General features: G+C 33.4%; 1 protein-coding gene across 2 annotated transcripts; it reads right to left on the minus strand.

Moving 5' to 3' along the window:
• Nucleotides 1-3,683: 3,683 nt before the first annotated feature.
• LOC106779230 lies at nucleotides 3,684-7,082 on the minus strand. 2 transcript variants are annotated; one of them, XM_022776504.1, is made up of 6 exons: nucleotides 6,481-7,082; nucleotides 5,085-5,641; nucleotides 4,920-4,981; nucleotides 4,389-4,484; nucleotides 4,095-4,271; nucleotides 3,684-3,972 (listed from the first exon to the last, which is right to left on the minus strand). In XM_022776504.1, exons 1-6 carry the CDS (start codon nucleotides 6,951-6,953, stop codon nucleotides 3,931-3,933), a joined length of 1,407 nt encoding a protein of 468 aa, XP_022632225.1. In that variant the 5' UTR covers nucleotides 6,954-7,082; the 3' UTR covers nucleotides 3,684-3,930. The 2 variants fall into 2 exon arrangements, with proteins under 2 accessions (XP_022632225.1, XP_014522788.1); XM_014667302.2 differs by having other exon boundaries at nucleotides 4,389-4,487; nucleotides 6,481-7,079.
• Nucleotides 7,083-18,431: the final 11,349 nt, after the last annotated feature.

Below are 18,431 nucleotides of genomic sequence, written 5' to 3' on the forward strand. Positions count from 1 at the left end.
GATGTTTCCAAAATTTCCCTGCACCCAAAAATGCAATTAATCAACTTAGAAAATTCAAATTAGTGAAAATACGAATTTCCGACCAAATTAAGCAGAATTCGGAAAAATGGGGAAATAACAGACAATTAAACACAATTTCCTAGTTTATTTAAGTGCAATAAACTAAATACAGTTCAAGAAATAACGACTCATCAATTAACAGGTGAAGAAAATGGGAGAGGAAAATGAGGTGGAAAAGGGAGGGGGGGTAGTTTTACAGGGCTAAGAGTTGGAGATTTAGGTCATCCATCTTGGAGATGACAAGAGACATGTTATGAAGCATCTCATCCATTTTTCCGACTGGGTCTTGCGAACAAATTCCGCCATGGTGGAAAGGAACGAGAGCACCAAAATGATGAGTATGCGAAAAGTCTCTGTATTCGAGGATAAAGAAACCTCCTAAAAAGAGAGAAAGACTGAGAAAATACTTTTTACTTGATTCCCAAAACAGAATTTACAATCCTATATATATATATATATATATAACCAACCCTTCAAACAATATTTCATAATGAGAGGTTCTAGAACTTTGTTGACTCATTAACTACTAATGAACAAAATCATCCTTATGACTCACACAGTTTTGGACCTCTCACTACTAATAGTATTACTTGAATGGCTAACTGCAACAGATTACATACATTCATATTCGTATGTGGTTATTGCAAAAATGAGTTTGGACAATAATCACATGAGTAAGTTTGTTTTTCATTTATAATTAAAACCAAAGAAAGAACATAAAACGTGTAGAGCCTTGAAGAAATATTTGTTTAAGTTGAGCATTCCTCGACAAGGATAAAGTCAACATTATTTTTTTGTGATAAATGATGAAGGATTTTAAGAACTCTTAAACTAACTTCTTCAAAATATAGTAAGAGGAATATGCAACAACTTCAAATACCTAGCTGTACTAAAAACTTGTGATAAGGGAAAACATGTCTTTTCATTTCCCCAAGGTTACTTAGTCAGACACTTTACATTTTTTGTCTTTTCTAGGGTCTAATCGTGATGGCAATAGGTTCAATGACCACTATTGGAGAAGCCTGCTTAGCCACTGAATCACTACGGGGAGGAAGGGTCAAAACCTTCATAAAATCTCCCTCTTAGGCCTTGTTCACTTGAGTGGATTTGGGGGAGAGTAATTGAGAGGACTTGAGAGGATTTGAAGATATTTTTTTTTTTGTTTATTTGAATAGATCTGGAGGTAAGTGAGAGTAGATTTTGAAGTAAAATTTGTGAGAATCAGTGTATGATTTAATTTATGCAACATATTATAAAAATTTACTTCCAAATTCACTCTCGCTTACCTCCAAATCTATTCAAATAAACAACAACAAAAATTTATCATCAAATCCTCTCAATTACTCTCCCCCAAATCTACTCAAATGAACAAGGCCTTAAGGAAATAGTTTGTATGACTATCACAAAAATATTCTTCTCCAGTGTCAACAAACTCCAATCAACAAGGGGACTACCGTCAAGAGAGATTAGAAAACGAAGAAGATGCTATGGAAAGAAGGGGAGGATGATAACCAAATCGGAGAATGCATAAAGGAGAATAGAGAAAGCGAGCAAATCATTTGTGAAGGGTAACTTTGAGCAAGTTTCGAAATAGTATAAGTGCAAAATTAGAGGCAAAACAACTAATGAATATTCGTGTCTTGTAATAAAGGACTTCATTAGAAAACATGTTTGTCGAAACAAAGCATCTCTCATGCAAGTTTTGTGATGTTTCAAGACATTCAAAATCCCCCATTAATGAATATTAAAGGTACATTCCTTCATATGACAAGTATTAAATTCATGATCTACAATGATTGTTCATAAATGCACAATTTTTATTATATGCTCAATAGATAAGAGTTACTATTTTCAAATACCACGAAGTATATGCAATCATGATCATAAAAGGTTGACCCTGTATAACTCGATCATGTTGAGTTCACCCAACTTGTTCATCCTCTTAAAATAGAACTAATAGTCCACTTTCTTATTTAAATTAGGCTTAATAGCACTAATGGTCCCTATTTTGGTTGGCAAAATTCGAATTGGTCCCCATTTTTTTTTTGTTCAATTTGGTCCTAAAGATTGTAAATTTCGTTCAATTTGGTCCTTTTTGTAGACGCCGTTTAAATCGTTAACGGCAGACAATCCAACTGTGCAGAACAATGTTGATGTGGCATTTAATTGGCCACGTGGATTCCCTTCAGGCATAGTGAGGTAAAATCTGAAATAAAACTAGGACCATTTCGAACACACTTAACGAAAATAGGGACTATCAGGGGTATTAAGCCTTTCTTTAATGAAACCCAATTTTTAATGAGGGTGGATAGCCAAATTAGGGTTTTTAACCAATCTTCTTCCCAATCTTGGTGGTTGATGAGCCATGTTTACTTCGCAATCTTCTTCTTCTTGTTGTTGCACTAGCTTGGGCCACCAAAATTGTCATTCCTCACTTGGTGGTGGTTCAATGGGGGTAGAGATAATCCCTATTTGCAATAATCTGCAGGTTAGGCCTCAATACCACAATCTGCAACAAACTAGACCCCAACAAGCACCACTTCCTAAAGCTTCCAAAATCATAAGGCAAGAACCGCATTTTTTCCACAACAGTATGAGTAAAGCCCTAAACCCCAAAAAAAATGCTCAATTGCTTGTCAAATTAAAACCCCGTTGGTGAAGAACCCATTATTCGGAGGTGATTAACTTATACCTCTTCTTGAGTTTGTCGGCGATTTTGGAGGGAGAGCGGGTGGTAGCCATTGACGAAGGCAAAGGTGAAACAGGTTGGGTTCCCAAATTCTAAGAACCCTTAATTTAATTTTCAAAAAGCAAACCCTAATATCTGCAATTTCAATTTAAAAATGAATAAATCTACCTCATTATGCCTCTATGGACTCCACGTGGGCAGTTAAATGCCACATTAACACTTTTCTGCACAGTTGGAGTTTCTGCCGTTAACTATTTAAACGGCGTCTCCAAAAAGGACCAGATTGAACGAAATTTACAATATTTAGGACCACATTGAACAGAAAAAAAAAAATAGGAACCAAAACAAATTTTGCCAACCAAAATAGGGACCATTAATGCTATTAAGCCTTTAAATTACTTACTCAACTTCGTATTTTGGAAGCTTGTATACCTACCCACCACTATTAAAATACTTAAATTTGGATGTTAGATGAACTCAAGTATTGGATATAAACCAAAATTTGATTGTATTAGTTCAATAATATGAAGAGCATGACAACCAAATATTTTTTTCATCATTTAGCATCATTCACTGAAGTCCAACAACCTTTAAATATACATCACTGGGAGTCGACACTTAATCATTTTTATTCATTATTATCTTTGCAAAGTTGTTACTAATTTAAGCGTCATAGATAGTTTTGGAAGTAAACTTCCATTTGGTACTCCGATTACACAATCAAATCTTAAACTCAAGGAGTCCACTAGTGCAGAAAGGAGACTTTACTCTTTTCCCAACTTGTCCAATGCTCTCTCCCTTGTTATAAGAACAAGTTTTGTAATTGAATTTAACGTGAGACATTGTAGTTATTTTTTCTAATAATTTATGGTATTTAATATCTTGTTGTCTGGTAGTGTGATGACAGCTAATCTCCAATAAAGTAATAAGGTAATTTACAAATCAAATATAAGACCAATTACTTTCTGGTAATTACATTAGAAATATACCTACTAAAGCAACAAACAGCTTATGAAGTTATGATACAAAACATAAATAAAACAGTAGATCCCTCAGCAACACTTTGTACAAAAGAGCTTATGTTTTCAAGTTTCATGGTTTTAGATTTATGTGCTGTATGTCAACTAACACTTCTTATTCCAGACAAAACTGAGCTACCAAGAATTAGAGTCACCCTCTGGCTAAAACGAAACATCTTCGGAAATAAATGCAGCCCATGCATCCTGTTTCAATGTGAAGATGAAATCAACAATGATCCTCAGACCTCAGTGAATACTTTATTGCCTAAACAAACAATGATAGAAGCAGAACCTGTTCATATATATGGTCTAGAAATTTTACAAACCTGAAGAATTGAGAAAGCCTTCTCTGCTACATACTTCTGTAGGGATGTTGCTCCTCTTTGCTGCAGTTTATCTGGATGCAGGCATAACCTCGCTTTCTGATAAGCCTTTTTCACTTGTGAGCTTTCTAGTAGACTCATAAGAGGAATAGCACGCCAACCACTCTCAAGACATAGAATCTAGTAATTAAAAAAAAAGTCAGGTCAATTCTGTTATATGTGTTTGTCAAAGTGGTATAAAACTGTAGATTTGATAAACCGTCAGCAATAGGAAATCATCAACAAAGAAAATCTTACATGATGCAGTGTCGAAAGTAGTAGCCTAATATCTCTTTGCTTGCCAGATGACCACAATCTTATATCTCCGTCCAATTTTTCTGTCTCAGTCAGTTGCTTCTGTAGAAAAGACAGCTATCAATAATCTTAATTTTAACGACAAACAAATAGAAATAAAGAAAAATCCTATCATGAACCAACAATGCCTTTACAAGGTATGCAAGTTTTAACTGCTTCAAAAAATACAAGTGCTTTTAGCTAGAAGTTAATTTTACTCATTTTTAATAACATAAACTTTCTTTATCATTCTAATCTGATTCTGAATATGTATGGTTTTGATTTCATTCTTATGACCAAACATGGAATGATTGAAATCGAAATTACTTCAGAAAGGATAGGTTGTTATTAGATTATTGCCTTTTTTTTAAAAGAAATCTATAACCAAACATCGTATATCAAACATTTGTTTTAAAAAAAATATCTGGTTAATCTTTGTATAAGTTATATGACATGATCTTCTGATTACTTATTTAAGCATATCCAATACACTACCTCCATTGTGTAAACTATTCCAGTCCCATCATCATGGTGGTATTCACTTGCATCAGATCTTCCTGCATCATAAGGATACAAATGTAAGTGTCTACTATTGTCTGTTTCAGGACTAAAATATGTTGTTAACTTCGTGGGAAACTTTTCCTTTTCAAAGATAATCACCTTGTCTTCCAACAATTTGCTCATTTCTATCATTTCTCGCGCTTGATTCTTCATCAGAGTTTCGTGATTGAAACTTCTCTTTGGCCCATGCAATTGCATCATCAATGGCGGATGCTCCACACTCTTCCCTTCCCAGGTTGGAGTTGAGTTCAATGACATAGGAGCTCATAACTTCATCATCCTCATCTTCGTAATCATCACCTTCTATAATTTGTTCTGAGAACACGTGCTCATGGACTGAAACTTTTGTCTCAGGTTCTTGATAAAGCGAAGAGGAGACAACAGAAAATGGGGAATTGAGCTCCCAGTCATCGGTGAGAACTTTGATGTTTTGGTACGAATTGGATTCAAAACTAACTGTTTCTGGGGACGAGACTCTTCTTGAGGATCCTAAAGGGGAGCTTCTGAAGTTCTTCTTGAATTCGTTATTATCCTGATGGTGAAATTCAAATAACTGATCATTGAATGCAAAAAGTGGCACCCCATGTTTACTTGAGTATTCCTCAGCCTCCGGCATCACGGTGGATGTGTTCCATTTCCATTGAACATTGATTGGCCTGTAGCAACCAATAGGAGCACTCAGAATTCCATTACTGCATTACCATATTTTCATGAAGTTGTTCTTATTCTTTAATCTAATTCTATAAAATCAACGTATTAATTGTAGAAACTAGAAAGCCTAAATAGTGGTAGATTAAAGTTATTGACAATGAAATGGTTTCGTATAGACTCCAACTTTATGGAGCTCTGCTTAGCCGAATCCTACTTGTAAATAATCTCTAATGTTGGTTGGATATTCGGTTATCTTTCATCAGTAATTTCGAAAAAGCTAGCCACCAAACTTTACAGGTCCAATTAAAAGCATGTAAAGGCACATTGCTACATATATTTAGTAATTGCTTCAGATAATTTAAATTTAAAATACAACTTCTAAAAATCAATAAAAATAGGAACTTAACGAAAATGAATTTTTTTGTCCTATCATAGATTGATTAATAAGTTATATCTTAAATGGTTTATCATTGATTGATTACGTCAGAATACTTCTGTTAATAATACATGAATTCAAACTGTCAAATGGAACACTTCCTAACATGGGAACAGGAAGGAAGAAATTCAGCTCTGGAAATAAGAAAAGAAAAACAAGAGAAATGTTTTCCTTGCGGTCTTTCTAAATCATGACGTTTTAATTGATTAAACTTTATATCTTTTTACCGAATTTTAACCAGTGAGCATTCTTCTCATTCCACCGAGAAGCCCAATTCAACACACCAAGAACAAGAGACAGCACATACAAACATACCTTAGAACCAAGGGCATAAATTTCAAATTCTAAAAAAAATGGTGAGAGTTTTTAGTTTTGTTCTCAATTAGGAATCTTATCTGTTAGCAGTACCTGTGCTTTGAAGAAAAACCACATAGTGCCACGTCATCTCCAATCGCTGGCCGTCGAGGGCTCAGCTCCTCCGAACTCAGTGCCGACGACGAATTCTCCTTCGACAGAGACCTCGACCGCTCTCTCGATTTCCGCTCATCGTCCGACCCGAATATGTCGCTGTAAAATCCCTCATTCCTCGCCGGAATCCTGAACACTGGCAAGCTCCGGCCACCCTTCGCGACTGGACACGTAAACTCTGGCGCCCTGAATATTTCTTCGTAAAACGACCCGCAGCTTGAGATTTTGTGCGCCAGCAGAGTCCTCGGTGGCCCCCCAAACACATCAGCGAAGTCGTCAGCGTCCAAGGCTTCCAAATTTCCGGCGCCGGAGAAGAGGGACTGTCGCCGCCGGGTTGATGATCGGTCCTCCAGCGATCGACGGCGATGGAAACCCCGCACTAAGCCAACGCCGACTCTCTGTGACTCGTTCATTTGCGGCGACGTTCACCGATGCCGGAAAACACAATGTAGAACGCGTGCTTTACTTTCAATTATTACTATTGTTTGAAGCATGGAGCTTACACTAATATATATAGAGAAGGTTGACATAGCAACGCACGCATAAAAAGATTTGAAAATAATGTTTGAAAAAAATAAAAAGTAAAGAGATTATTGAAAAAGATATTGATTGACTTTTACACTTACTTTGGCTGCTACTATGTATTTCTTTTTTTAATTTATTTTACACTATAGTACTTTTCACAATGACTACGGATGCAAGAGTAACAGTAATTCATACTAAGTATTAAATTAAATTCATATAAAATAAGTTTATTGATTACTTTTTTGCTACAGAAGGATGGAAATGTTGTAGAAAAGGAAGAGAAAAAGGTGAATTGAATGAACATGGTTTATGATTTGGTGATATGGTAGCATTGTTTTTGGTTTCTCCAAAATAGTGTGTGATAATTGATTGAAAATGCAAGGTGTGATTGAATTGGTTTCCTTACCTGGAAAGATGGTTATGCGAGAATTGAAGTCCCCACAGACAACATAATGAGGGTGCTGTTTTCTTTTCCATGCTTTTGATTTTCTTTTTGGGTGGGGCATGCAATTCTGTGTTACCCTTTCGGTTGTCTTCATGCCCCAAATGGAGTTTCTGAAGAAGAAAAAGTGAAGAAGAAAACGTGGATGAGGGAAAGAATGGTTGATGCCTTAAAAGGGGACAATGCATGCCTTAAGTTGATTTGAGATCATCTTCAACCCTTTATTATTGTTCCATTTAGAGATCATAATCAATAGTCTTTTGATCTTTTTTGATTTTTAGGTGAGGTGATGTAAGACTACCACCACCTAAACGAGTGGTCTTAATCATTCCCTTCTCTTCTATTTTTCCACCCTACTTTCCTTTCTTTAGAGAGAGGATTCACTTTGCATTATATTATTTTCGGTCTTAACCATCATCACAAAAACATACCAAGAATAAATTAAAGTAAAATATCAATAGAAACTTTTACCTTCTTCAAGATTGTTAGATAGGAAGTACATCCTGTGTTCACAAAAATATAGGAAATCAAACACATTTTGTCACAATAAGAAAATATGAAGAAGTTTTGTTTGAATGACTTTGAAATATGACAAGAAGATATAAGTTTTTTGTTCAACTTTATACCACATTATAATATATTGTAACTTTTATTTCTTTTAATAAGTGAAATGTTGATTAAACAGCAAATGGACACAAACTTATTTTAACTTTTTATATTGTACCTAATAAAAAAATATTCTTCAAACCTATTATTGTGTAAAGAATCTCTTCATTTTCTATATATCGAAATGATTTGTACAAAACACAAGTCTATATCAATATCTTTTAGAATGAGTTGAAACTGTTTTGTTTCAACAACTATCATGATACAACTTTTGATCAACTTTGGTCTAGTTATCTATCTTGATAGTTTTTGTGTTTAATTTGATTTGAGCTAAAAGTTATCTAGTCTAGCAATGACAAGTATTGATAATTAGCTTCTTGAAGAGTAGTTTAATATTTAATGTTCCATAGAACACATTAGCAATGACAAGTATTGATAATTATTTTCAAGTTGCTTAAAGAGGAGTTTAACATTTAATGTTTCATGGAATGTATTAAATGCACCTTTACGACCACACTCATCACATGAAGAAGATGGAGTTATTAGACTTTAAAAGCTCTCAATAGTCATAAAGGATTTTGCAACAGATGTTTTTCAAGCTCTAACAAAAGTTATCCTTTAAAGAAAATAAGAGACTTGATCAATTTCAAAGTACCAAAATATTTCTATAATCTTAAAAAGCTTTGTAGAAGAATATTTTTGTGTTCACATAGCAAATTAGAAGAGAGTACATATATTTGTATATTTTGTAAGATGCTAACATTATTTTGTAAGCAAACTCTTTTGATATTTGTGATCATATATTTATACAAACCCTATTTGTTTGGCTAAGATGGATTATTTTCTAAAGAATACTCATTGTCTTACTTAGGAGTGATTGTTGTCTAAAAAACTTTGTATTAGTCAATAGTGGTTGTAGTCCAAACAATATTATCCAAGATAGTTGAGATTCAAACAAAACTCAAATTTTTGATAGTACTAAAAAAAATAAATACTTTGGGCTTTTATCATAGAGTGATTGAGTGTTCAAATAATAGTTGCTTATTAGCCGAGAGTGGCAACAATCCAAATAATACTTAGTTTGAAACTTTCAATAGTAGTATGCAATCCAAATAATACTTAGTTTGAAACTTTCAATAGTAGTATGCAGTCTAAAATTGAATCAGTTGATTCAGAATTGGACATATGCATTATCAGTCGAACTAGTATAAAAATTAGATAGTAAATCTTCCTTCATTTATCCTTATTCGTTATATATGATTGTACTACATTAAAAAAAAGAAAGAGATATTCACAAACCAATATTTAAAAAGATTTTTAAAAGATCATTTATAAACTTAAAATCACCATATAATTGCTTGATATTAAACGATACATTGTGAAATTTCAAAAAGTTTTGAAATACAATTCAATTATCATTTCATGCTAGGCATAACAATGTACTTTGACATCTTAGCTTTGTTGACATCACATGACAAAATTTATTAATAGCCAAAAGGAAATTAAAAAAACAAGTGGGGTGTCAAAACAAACAAGAAAACAAAAAACAAACAACATAAGATCAACTCTTGAATATATCCAAGAGGATATGTTATGCCCTTGGAACAATCCAAGATGATATAATTCTAATAAACTCGTAATCACTTAAGAGAATAAACATTGGAACACTTTCAACAACTAAGAGAATGTACCATGATTCACATTAGAAGCACAACACAGGGTTAATTTAATACAACATAACTTTTTATTTCTTAAACTTGAAAGCACTCTTGACAATTGAAATTAACTCAAATGATCTTAAAAGAATTTGTATTTTGTTAGACCAGGCAATAAAATATACCCCATTAGATGAAAGTTTTAAGTGATATTGATGATAACAAAACCTTATTGAGTGATGAAAGAAAATGTTACTATCGTCTAATATGTTTAGTTGTGCATATGGAGGACTATAAGATGATAGGTTTTCATTATGAAAGGTTTTCAAATGACAAGATTACTACAAGACCTTGTCTATCGTCTAGTACTTATTTTATAACTAGTGTTTTTTATGTGTTGAAAAAAATTGGTTAAAGCTAAATTATTTATCCGATAAGAAACTAAGATAAAATCAATTTCAACAACTTATTTATCTTTTAAGATATCAAAATAAAACAATCCAAAGCCTTTAAAAAACTTAGGTGATTTTAATCTATTAAAAAAATAATTTTAATAGGTTAAAATTGAAAGGTCAAAATTGCTCATAGTTCTAAGTGTTTCTGATAGATTAAAATAGTTATTTAAACGATTAAAATATTTTCTATAGTCATTCTAAACCATCTAAGAATACTTTAACAAGTTAAAAACATTTTTTAATAATGGAAAATGATCCTATCACGAAGATAAGCTCTAGTCCATTTGGAAAATTTTTCAAACTACAATTTTAGTATCAATGAAAGAGAAACTTACATAAGATCCTAAACATAATACATCCTAAAACATATATAACATATCCTAGAACATTTCTAAATTTTCATGATGATTTCCTATGCTCAAATTTTTTCATAAGAGTTGTTGGATTCATCATATGCATCATAGCTCCAACATTTTATATATGTAGGATGGAAGAATAATTATCACAAATCCTTCATATAAGATATTGTGAAGTTCTTATTCTTCACCTTGCATTTGTCCACATTCAAGCTTGAAGATGCATTATACAATATTAAATGAATAAATCTTCTTTATGAAACTCTTTGATACATGACATGATTTATTAGTCTTAAATCAACAATTTTTTCCCAAACTGTAGTAAAGTGTTGTACCTAATAGGGTTGACTATATATCTTCAAAAGATTGACATTTTACTTTTTCAAAAAATTTATTTGCATAGAGCAACTTTAGGCATGTTCTTCAAGAAATCTTTAATTTAATCACTTCATTATTATGAGATCTTCTCTAAGAAGTCAATAGATGAACATTGTCCCTAGACCTTAATAAGTATTTACATGTTTAATGTATACACGAAATGTTTCATAATATGAGTACTTATTATTTGTGTAAGCAAAATTTTATCAAATGATATTATATAAGCAAAATATAGTACTTGTTTTATCAAAAGAAACTCTTAAATATGTTGATATATGATACTTATAAAAATTATATTTCATACTTTATTATTAAGCATACATCAAAACAACTTAGAAATATATTGGACTTTACTAAACATTATGTTCTTCCAACACCAGTGTAAAATATACTTCTTATAACAATTATTTATACCAGTTGTAATTCACTAGGTATAAAAACAGACACGATGTCATAACTATAACTAAAATAACACTTTTTATACCAGTTGTAGTTATAATAGGTATAGAAAATGAGTGTGCTGACATTTTTAATAAAGATGGATGCAAACTTTCTGTACCGTTTTTAATTATAACTGGTATAGAAAGTGGAAGTGGTAATATCTTTGTAATAAATTCGAAAAATTTCTATAGTGGTTCTAATTATAATCGGTATAGAAAATGAAAGCGGAGACATTTTTATAATAAACAAGAAAGCTTTTTATACATATTCTAATTATAACCTGTATAAAAAGTAGACATACTTACATTTTTGTAATAAATAAGAAAAAAAATATATGTTGGTTCTAATTATAATTGGTATAGAAAGTGGACGCGATGACATTTTTGTAACAAATAAAAAAACTTATACCAGTTCTAATTATAATTGATATAGAAAGTAATTTCTTATTTTTTTTTTAAATTAGAATACATTGAAATCCTAAACTTTCCATATCTTAGTGGCAACACTCATGCGAGCACCTTCTTCCTCTATTCACACTCCCACCACGCGTGAGCAGTTTCTTACTCCATTCACATTCTTTGCACCATTGATCTACACATATGCAGACTTTTGAGCACCGTTGTTGCTACAACGATTGCAACGATAATCGTCAGCGAACCTGCATCCATGGACCTACACTATCGACAATCCTTCTTGAAGGAAACTTGCTCTTTCTCATTCTCTTATTCACATTTTAACTTCTCTAACATTGCATCTTCATCTTTGGAGAACAACAATCGAAGACATAGTTTTCTACAATATCATTCACTATTGCTTATTAGCGGAACCTAGAGCTGTCATGCTCTCTAAACTCTCTTGTTTCTTGAAAATCACCATTATTAGTGGTTCCATTCCAGAATGTTCTGGAAGTCACTTGTACAACACTTGTTGCATTTTGAGCAATAATGGAAAGTTGTTTGCGAAACACCATTATTTAAGGTTGTCATTCCCTCCGCTACTATTGCATCAAGCAAAATTTGAAGATATTTTTCTATAGCGATTATACCTTTACTTGTATAAAAAATGACACTTTCTATATGGATTCTAAAACCGGTTTAAAAAGACCAATATTTTTTATACCAATTTCAAAATCATTTTTTTTATCCGATATAAAAATACTTTTATATAATAATCAAATTTGTTGCACTTATTTTCAAATAATAAATATAAACTCAATTACTACTAACTAAATATTAAAATGCTTATTTAGTAAATATAATTTTATATATTTTTTATTAAGCGTTTTCGAAATATTATTACATAGCTTTATTAATATAGTTGTTGTTTATGTTTGTTATATTGAATTACTTAATTTATTTACAAAATCATATAATTTTTACGTTTTATTATTTCAAAAAATAAAGGGTTAAATATGCTTTTAGTCCCTGAAGTTTTACTGATTTTTGGCTTTAGTCTCTGCATGAAACATTGATGGCATTTGGTCCTCCTAGTATGAAAACATATATGTTTAGTCCCTAATTTTGGACGGCGTTAATTTTTTGGTGAGGTGGCTAACGGCACTGCCTCGTCTTCTTCCAGCTTTACTGATATCTGTCTGCCACGTTTGGTTTTTTAAATTTGGGAAAAAGCCCCAAATTGAAACCTGGTTGCCCTCTTGCCGCCATGGAAGAATCACCGAGATTTCTTTTCCCCTTGTTTCTAAACGTTCCTACCATGGAAGTAATGCTATGATGAATACTCATTCCTGCCATGAGTATTCATCAAATGTTTTTAGTCAACAATCTACAAGAGAGTGCAAATATTTCATAATCAGAATTAAGAAACCCTGAAATCAACACTCACAAGTATCACTGAACAGGGAAAGAAGAGCACTGTGTCAGTAACCAAAAGAACATATAATGATAAGCACAACATAAACTGCAGGACAAGCACATAAGCACCAACAACGATCAAAAGAATTTTCTAAATGAGATAGAGTTAGGCCAAATGTTCTGGTATCAAGTCAATTACAAAATTTTGAGACAAATCTCACAGGCAAATAATCTCTTGCAATCAGAACCAGATGCTCCAAACAGGGGTATTAAATCCATCCATAGCCAATGACACAAAAACAAACCAAAATATGATAATCAAGTATTTATTCTCAAAAACAAGTCCATCAAAACATTTCATATACAGAAAAAGTAACAGGAAGAATACTCAAGAGTAACCCGTTCACAAAAAACACAAAAATATGCAAGGAAGGGAATACGATTTAACCCAGTTACATAATCACTGAAACACACAGCTCAGTGTGAAAAGAACAAAAAATACAGTCAAATTCAACACTTGAAGGAAGAAGCCACTAAAAAGAAGTACAAAGAAGAAAATGGGATCGTTCGAGACATTGGTTTCTCGCTGGTGGAGGTGCGAAAGCTTCTTTAGCAGTGGGTTTCGCTTGCGGCAGTGGCGCCTTTGCAGTGAAGTCGCGTTCACACCACAACGGCGACTTGCTTTCCCTTTCATGGCTATTGCGTTTCTAGTTTTCTTGCAGGTCTGGGTGGTTCGTTCCAAATACTATGTCGCGCCAGATTTCAACAGTAGATCGATCGTCCTGTCCGCGCTGAACATCGCCCCTCGGACCTCCCAAATCGATGTTGAATTTTCTCGAATTTTCGCAGAGGAAAAAGTATTCATCATAACATTTCTTCCATGGCTGGAACGTTTAGAAGCAAGGGAAAAGAAACCTCTGGATCTGGAGGTGATTCCTCCATGCCGGCACAGCGAAGAAAGAGGGCAACTAGGGTTTCAATTTGGGACTTTTTCCCAAATTTACAAAAACCAACGTGGCAGACAGATATCAGTAAAGTTGGAAAAAGACATGGCAATGCCGTTAGCCATCTCACCAAAAAATTAACGCCATCCAAAATTAGGGACTAAATATATATGTTTCCATACTAGGAGGACCAAATGCCATCAATGTTTCATGCAGGGACTAAAACCAAAAATCAGTGAAACATCAGGGACTAAAAGCATATTTAACCCAAAAATAAATAAATACTATTTTCGTGTATTTTATTATAATTAAATGAAAATTAATATGAAATATTTTAATTAATCACAAAACTGAATATTATGACATTTTTTATATTTCAATTGTAATATTTAATATATTTAAATAAATATAGTTCAATTTATTTTTAAATAATTATTACATATATTTATATTTTAATTGTGATACTCATTATATTTAAATAAATGTATTTTAATTATTTTTTAAATGATTATTACATATACTTATATTTGATCATAATATTTATTATATTTGAATAAATTAATTCAGTTATTTGTTAAAAAATTATTTATATATATGTTGTTCCAAATTGTGCTATGCATGTAATTAAAAGCACAATGAAAACATTTGGAAACATATAATATGAGCTGGTGGGCCAAACTTTAAAAGTGCAGATGTAGCTTAACATTCAGCACTTCATAAGCTGACATAATTGTAGACAGTGCCATTTCAAACAAGCTAAACAGATCACAACGTCTATCTTCTCTTATGCACGATATTTCACACATCGCTGTATATACGTAAACAGTGTAAAACCTTCCAACAACTGTAAATTGATTGCTAACAATATCAGCACGTTTATAGTATGATAATTATTTTTTTCATATAGCTTGAGTTGGAAACATAACAAAAGAGTACTGGAACAACTTCTTTGATTGATTGAATGACATTATTGTTCTAACAATGAAAAATCAACTAGCACAAAATTTTTATTAAAAGTATAATTGTGAACTAGAGAACACAATTCAAATAAATTCTAACTTCAATAATAAAAGGAAAAAAATTATCTGAAAAGCATAAGTTGATTTAAAATTAAAGTTATGAAGAATAACGTTAAAGATTCAAATTGGATCATTTCATATAAAAAAGAATGCAAATTAACAACGGTAATTTAAATTCTTACTGGCTGTTAAATGCAATAGCTATATATAAGGGATGTAAAGTCTTACAAGAAGAAAAAAAAAAAAAAAAGGTTAAAACCACTTAGGCGTCCCTGTTTTCGTAAGGTCTTCCCACTTTGGTCCCATTCTTATAAAACATTCCAATTGGGTCCTTTAAATTGCTAATTTAGTTGAAATTAACCCTTCCCGTTAAAATTGAGTAACGGTGTTAAATGTAGGCAGAGTTGGATGGAGGACGTGTCAACATTTTTAAACGTGGCGGATAACTGAGTGGCACGTGGCATAGTTAACTGATAAAATGAAATTAAAAAGGGGATTAGGGTTAGTAAATTAAAAAAGGGGATTAGGGTTAGTTAATTAAAAAAGGGAAAGGGAATTAGGGTTGAGTGAATTAAAAAAGGGGAATTTGGGTTCTGGTAAATCAAAAAGGGATCTGAGAGGTATCATCTGAAAGTTCATTAGCAATCGTAAGTGGTGACGATCCAGAGTTGGACTTCAATCGCGGTTTGGAGCTTGGCCATTCCCTATTTGGACTTCAATCGCGACTCGGTTGTAGGTGTCCGTCAACTGGTTTGTCTCGAATTTGCTGGAAGGTTTGTCTTGAATCTGATGGAACAATATTATTTAGCTATGAAATTTATATTGGATTGTGATTGTTTACGTTGTTATCTGGGGATGGCTTTTTTAATGTGGGGTTTGGGTTGTCTGAAAATGTGTTGTATTCTTTTTGCGGTTGTGGTCCCCCTGTCCCCCCATAGTTATAGATAAGTTTCTTTTGTCAGTATGACTTTAATAAGCGGTGTGTTTTGTCCTTTTATTTTCTTGGTAGGTGTAGAATTTTGTTTACGGTGTTGTGAGTCATGGACCACATAGAAGTAGTNNTTCATCATGGGGGAAAGTTCGTGAATGAGGGCTGCTTAAAGTATGAAGGGGAAATTGAGACACTTTGTTTTGATCCTGACGTATGGAGTTATTTTGTGGTAGTGAGTGTAGTCAAAAGTCTAGGGTACGATGGTTTTAAAGAGTTATGGTATTCTTTTGGTTGTGGTCCAGTCTTAGATGATAGGCTACAAGCATTGACTGATGACGTTGGTGCCATGCAAATGGTCACGTTAGCTCACTTAAATGGACGAGTTCATTTGTATGTAGTGCACAATGTGTCTGAGGCTGAAGTCATTGACATGATTGAGTATAACGTTGATGTAGGAGGTGAGGAAGTTCCACCATTTGCTGAGGGTATAGAAGAGGGTGGTGAGGGTGAAGAGTTGGATGAGGGGGTACTTGCTGATGGTGAAAGGATACAAGTTGTTGTCGGCCAGGATGAGGAAGTTGTTGCTCAGGCTGAGGAAATTGTTGGTGAGGCTGAGGAAGTTGATGGTGAGCAAAATGAAAATGATGTTCAGAGGACAGAGACAGCTGAAGTTGAACTTGATAGGGCAGAAGCAGATCGTATTGAAGTTGATAGGGCAGAAGGAGATGGTATTGAACTAGATGGTGATGAAGTTGAGGCTGAAAAGGATGGTGAGATGGGTGATGTAGAAGTTGGTGATTGGAGTTCAACAGAAGAAAGCAATGGTGAGATGGATAATGAGGATGGGTTAGTAGACATAGATGTTCAGTGTGATGTAAGTGAAAGTTTTAGTGATTTGGAGGTTGAGGTTGAACCTTTTCTACCTGGTTGTGATTCTGATATGGATGAGGAAGATATTGATGATTCTAGTTGGTTCAATGATGATTGGCAATCTGAGGAGTTAATTTCTTCTCACAATAGTGATGAAGACAGTGATCACGAAGGGTATGGGAATTTTGCCACATTTACTCAACCAAAGAATATGGTTGATTTTAACTGGGAAGTGGGAACTTACTTTTTGAATAAAGAAGACATCCTTGATGCCATCAAAACTTATGCAATGGAGAATGGGAAGAATTTGAAACTTGTCAAGAATGATAAATCACGAATAAGGGTTAGATGCTTGGGTTCAAAAGGAGAATGCCCATGGATGGCATATTTTGGTTTCATGGGTGCAGTTAAATCATGGCAACTGAGGAATGTGGTTGACAGACATAGTTGTAGTAGGGAACACAAGGTTAGACTCTTCAATGCGAAATGGATGAGTAGAAAACTAGAAAAAACAGTGAGAGAAAATCCTAATGTCAAGGGTGTTGACATTAGAGACAAAATTTCTAGGAAATGGAATATAGCCATATCTAAGAATATGGCTTATAGGGCCAAAACATATGCATCAGACGAGGTCGCAGGTTCATTCACTGAGCAATATACAAGAATATTTGATTATGCAAATGAGTTATTAGTAAGAAACCCTGGGTCTACAATCAAAGTAAAAGTTGAGCCTTATGATGGGAATGATGGGAAAGTAATATTCCAGAGGTTTTACGCATGTCTTCAAGCATGCAAAAATAGCTTTCTTTCATGCAGGCCAATCATCGGTCTTGATGGAGCCTTCTTGAAAGGCAGACATCATGGTGAGCTATTAACTGCTGTGGCACGAGATGCAAATGACCAGATTTTGCCATTGGCATATGCAATTGTTGAAGTTGAAAATAAGGACACGTGGACATGGTTTCTAGAGCTATTGATTGAAGACTTAGGTGGTCGAGATGTGTGTTGTGGACTAACTATCATGTTAGATCAACAAAAGGTTGTTTCCTTTTTAGTTCTTGTCTTTTCATATTATACAAATAACTTCATCTAATTAAGCATATGATTGATAGGGTTTAAGATATGCTGTAGAAGATGTTAATCCTGGAGTTGCACAAAGGTTTTGTGTAAGGCATTTATATGCCAACTTCAGGAAAAAATTCCCTGGAAAAAACTTGAAAAGGCTCATGTGGAAGGCTGCTACAGCAACCCATCCACAACAGTGGGAGACTGAGATGAGACATATGAAAGAGGTTAATGAAGATGCTTTTAAACATTTGATGTCCATTCCTCCAAGGTTTGTCATTCTTACTTAATACTACTTATCTAATACAACACTTGTTTTCATATTATCTAAGTTAAATATTGTTTTCCTTGAAGGTTTTGGTCAAGATCAAGGTTCACAACCACAACTCAAAG

Source organism: Vigna radiata, unplaced genomic scaffold (genome assembly GCF_000741045.1).
Source record: "Vigna radiata var. radiata cultivar VC1973A unplaced genomic scaffold, Vradiata_ver6 scaffold_354, whole genome shotgun sequence".
NCBI lineage: Eukaryota > Viridiplantae > Streptophyta > Magnoliopsida > Fabales > Fabaceae > Vigna > Vigna radiata.

Bases quoted from the DNA above. Each gene is read 5' to 3' on its own strand.
- LOC106779230 (XM_014667302.2), bottom strand. From the start codon at position 6,953: ATGAACGAGTCACAGAGAGTCGGCGTTGGCTTAGTGCGGGGTTTCCAT. The intron at 5,642-6,480 runs GTACTGCTAACA...TGGTTGCTACAG, and splicing joins GGTTTTTCTTCAAAGCACAG to GCCAATCAATGTTCAATGGA. The intron at 4,982-5,084 runs GTGATTATCTTT...CTTATGATGCAG, and splicing joins GCAAATTGTTGGAAGACAAG to GAAGATCTGATGCAAGTGAA.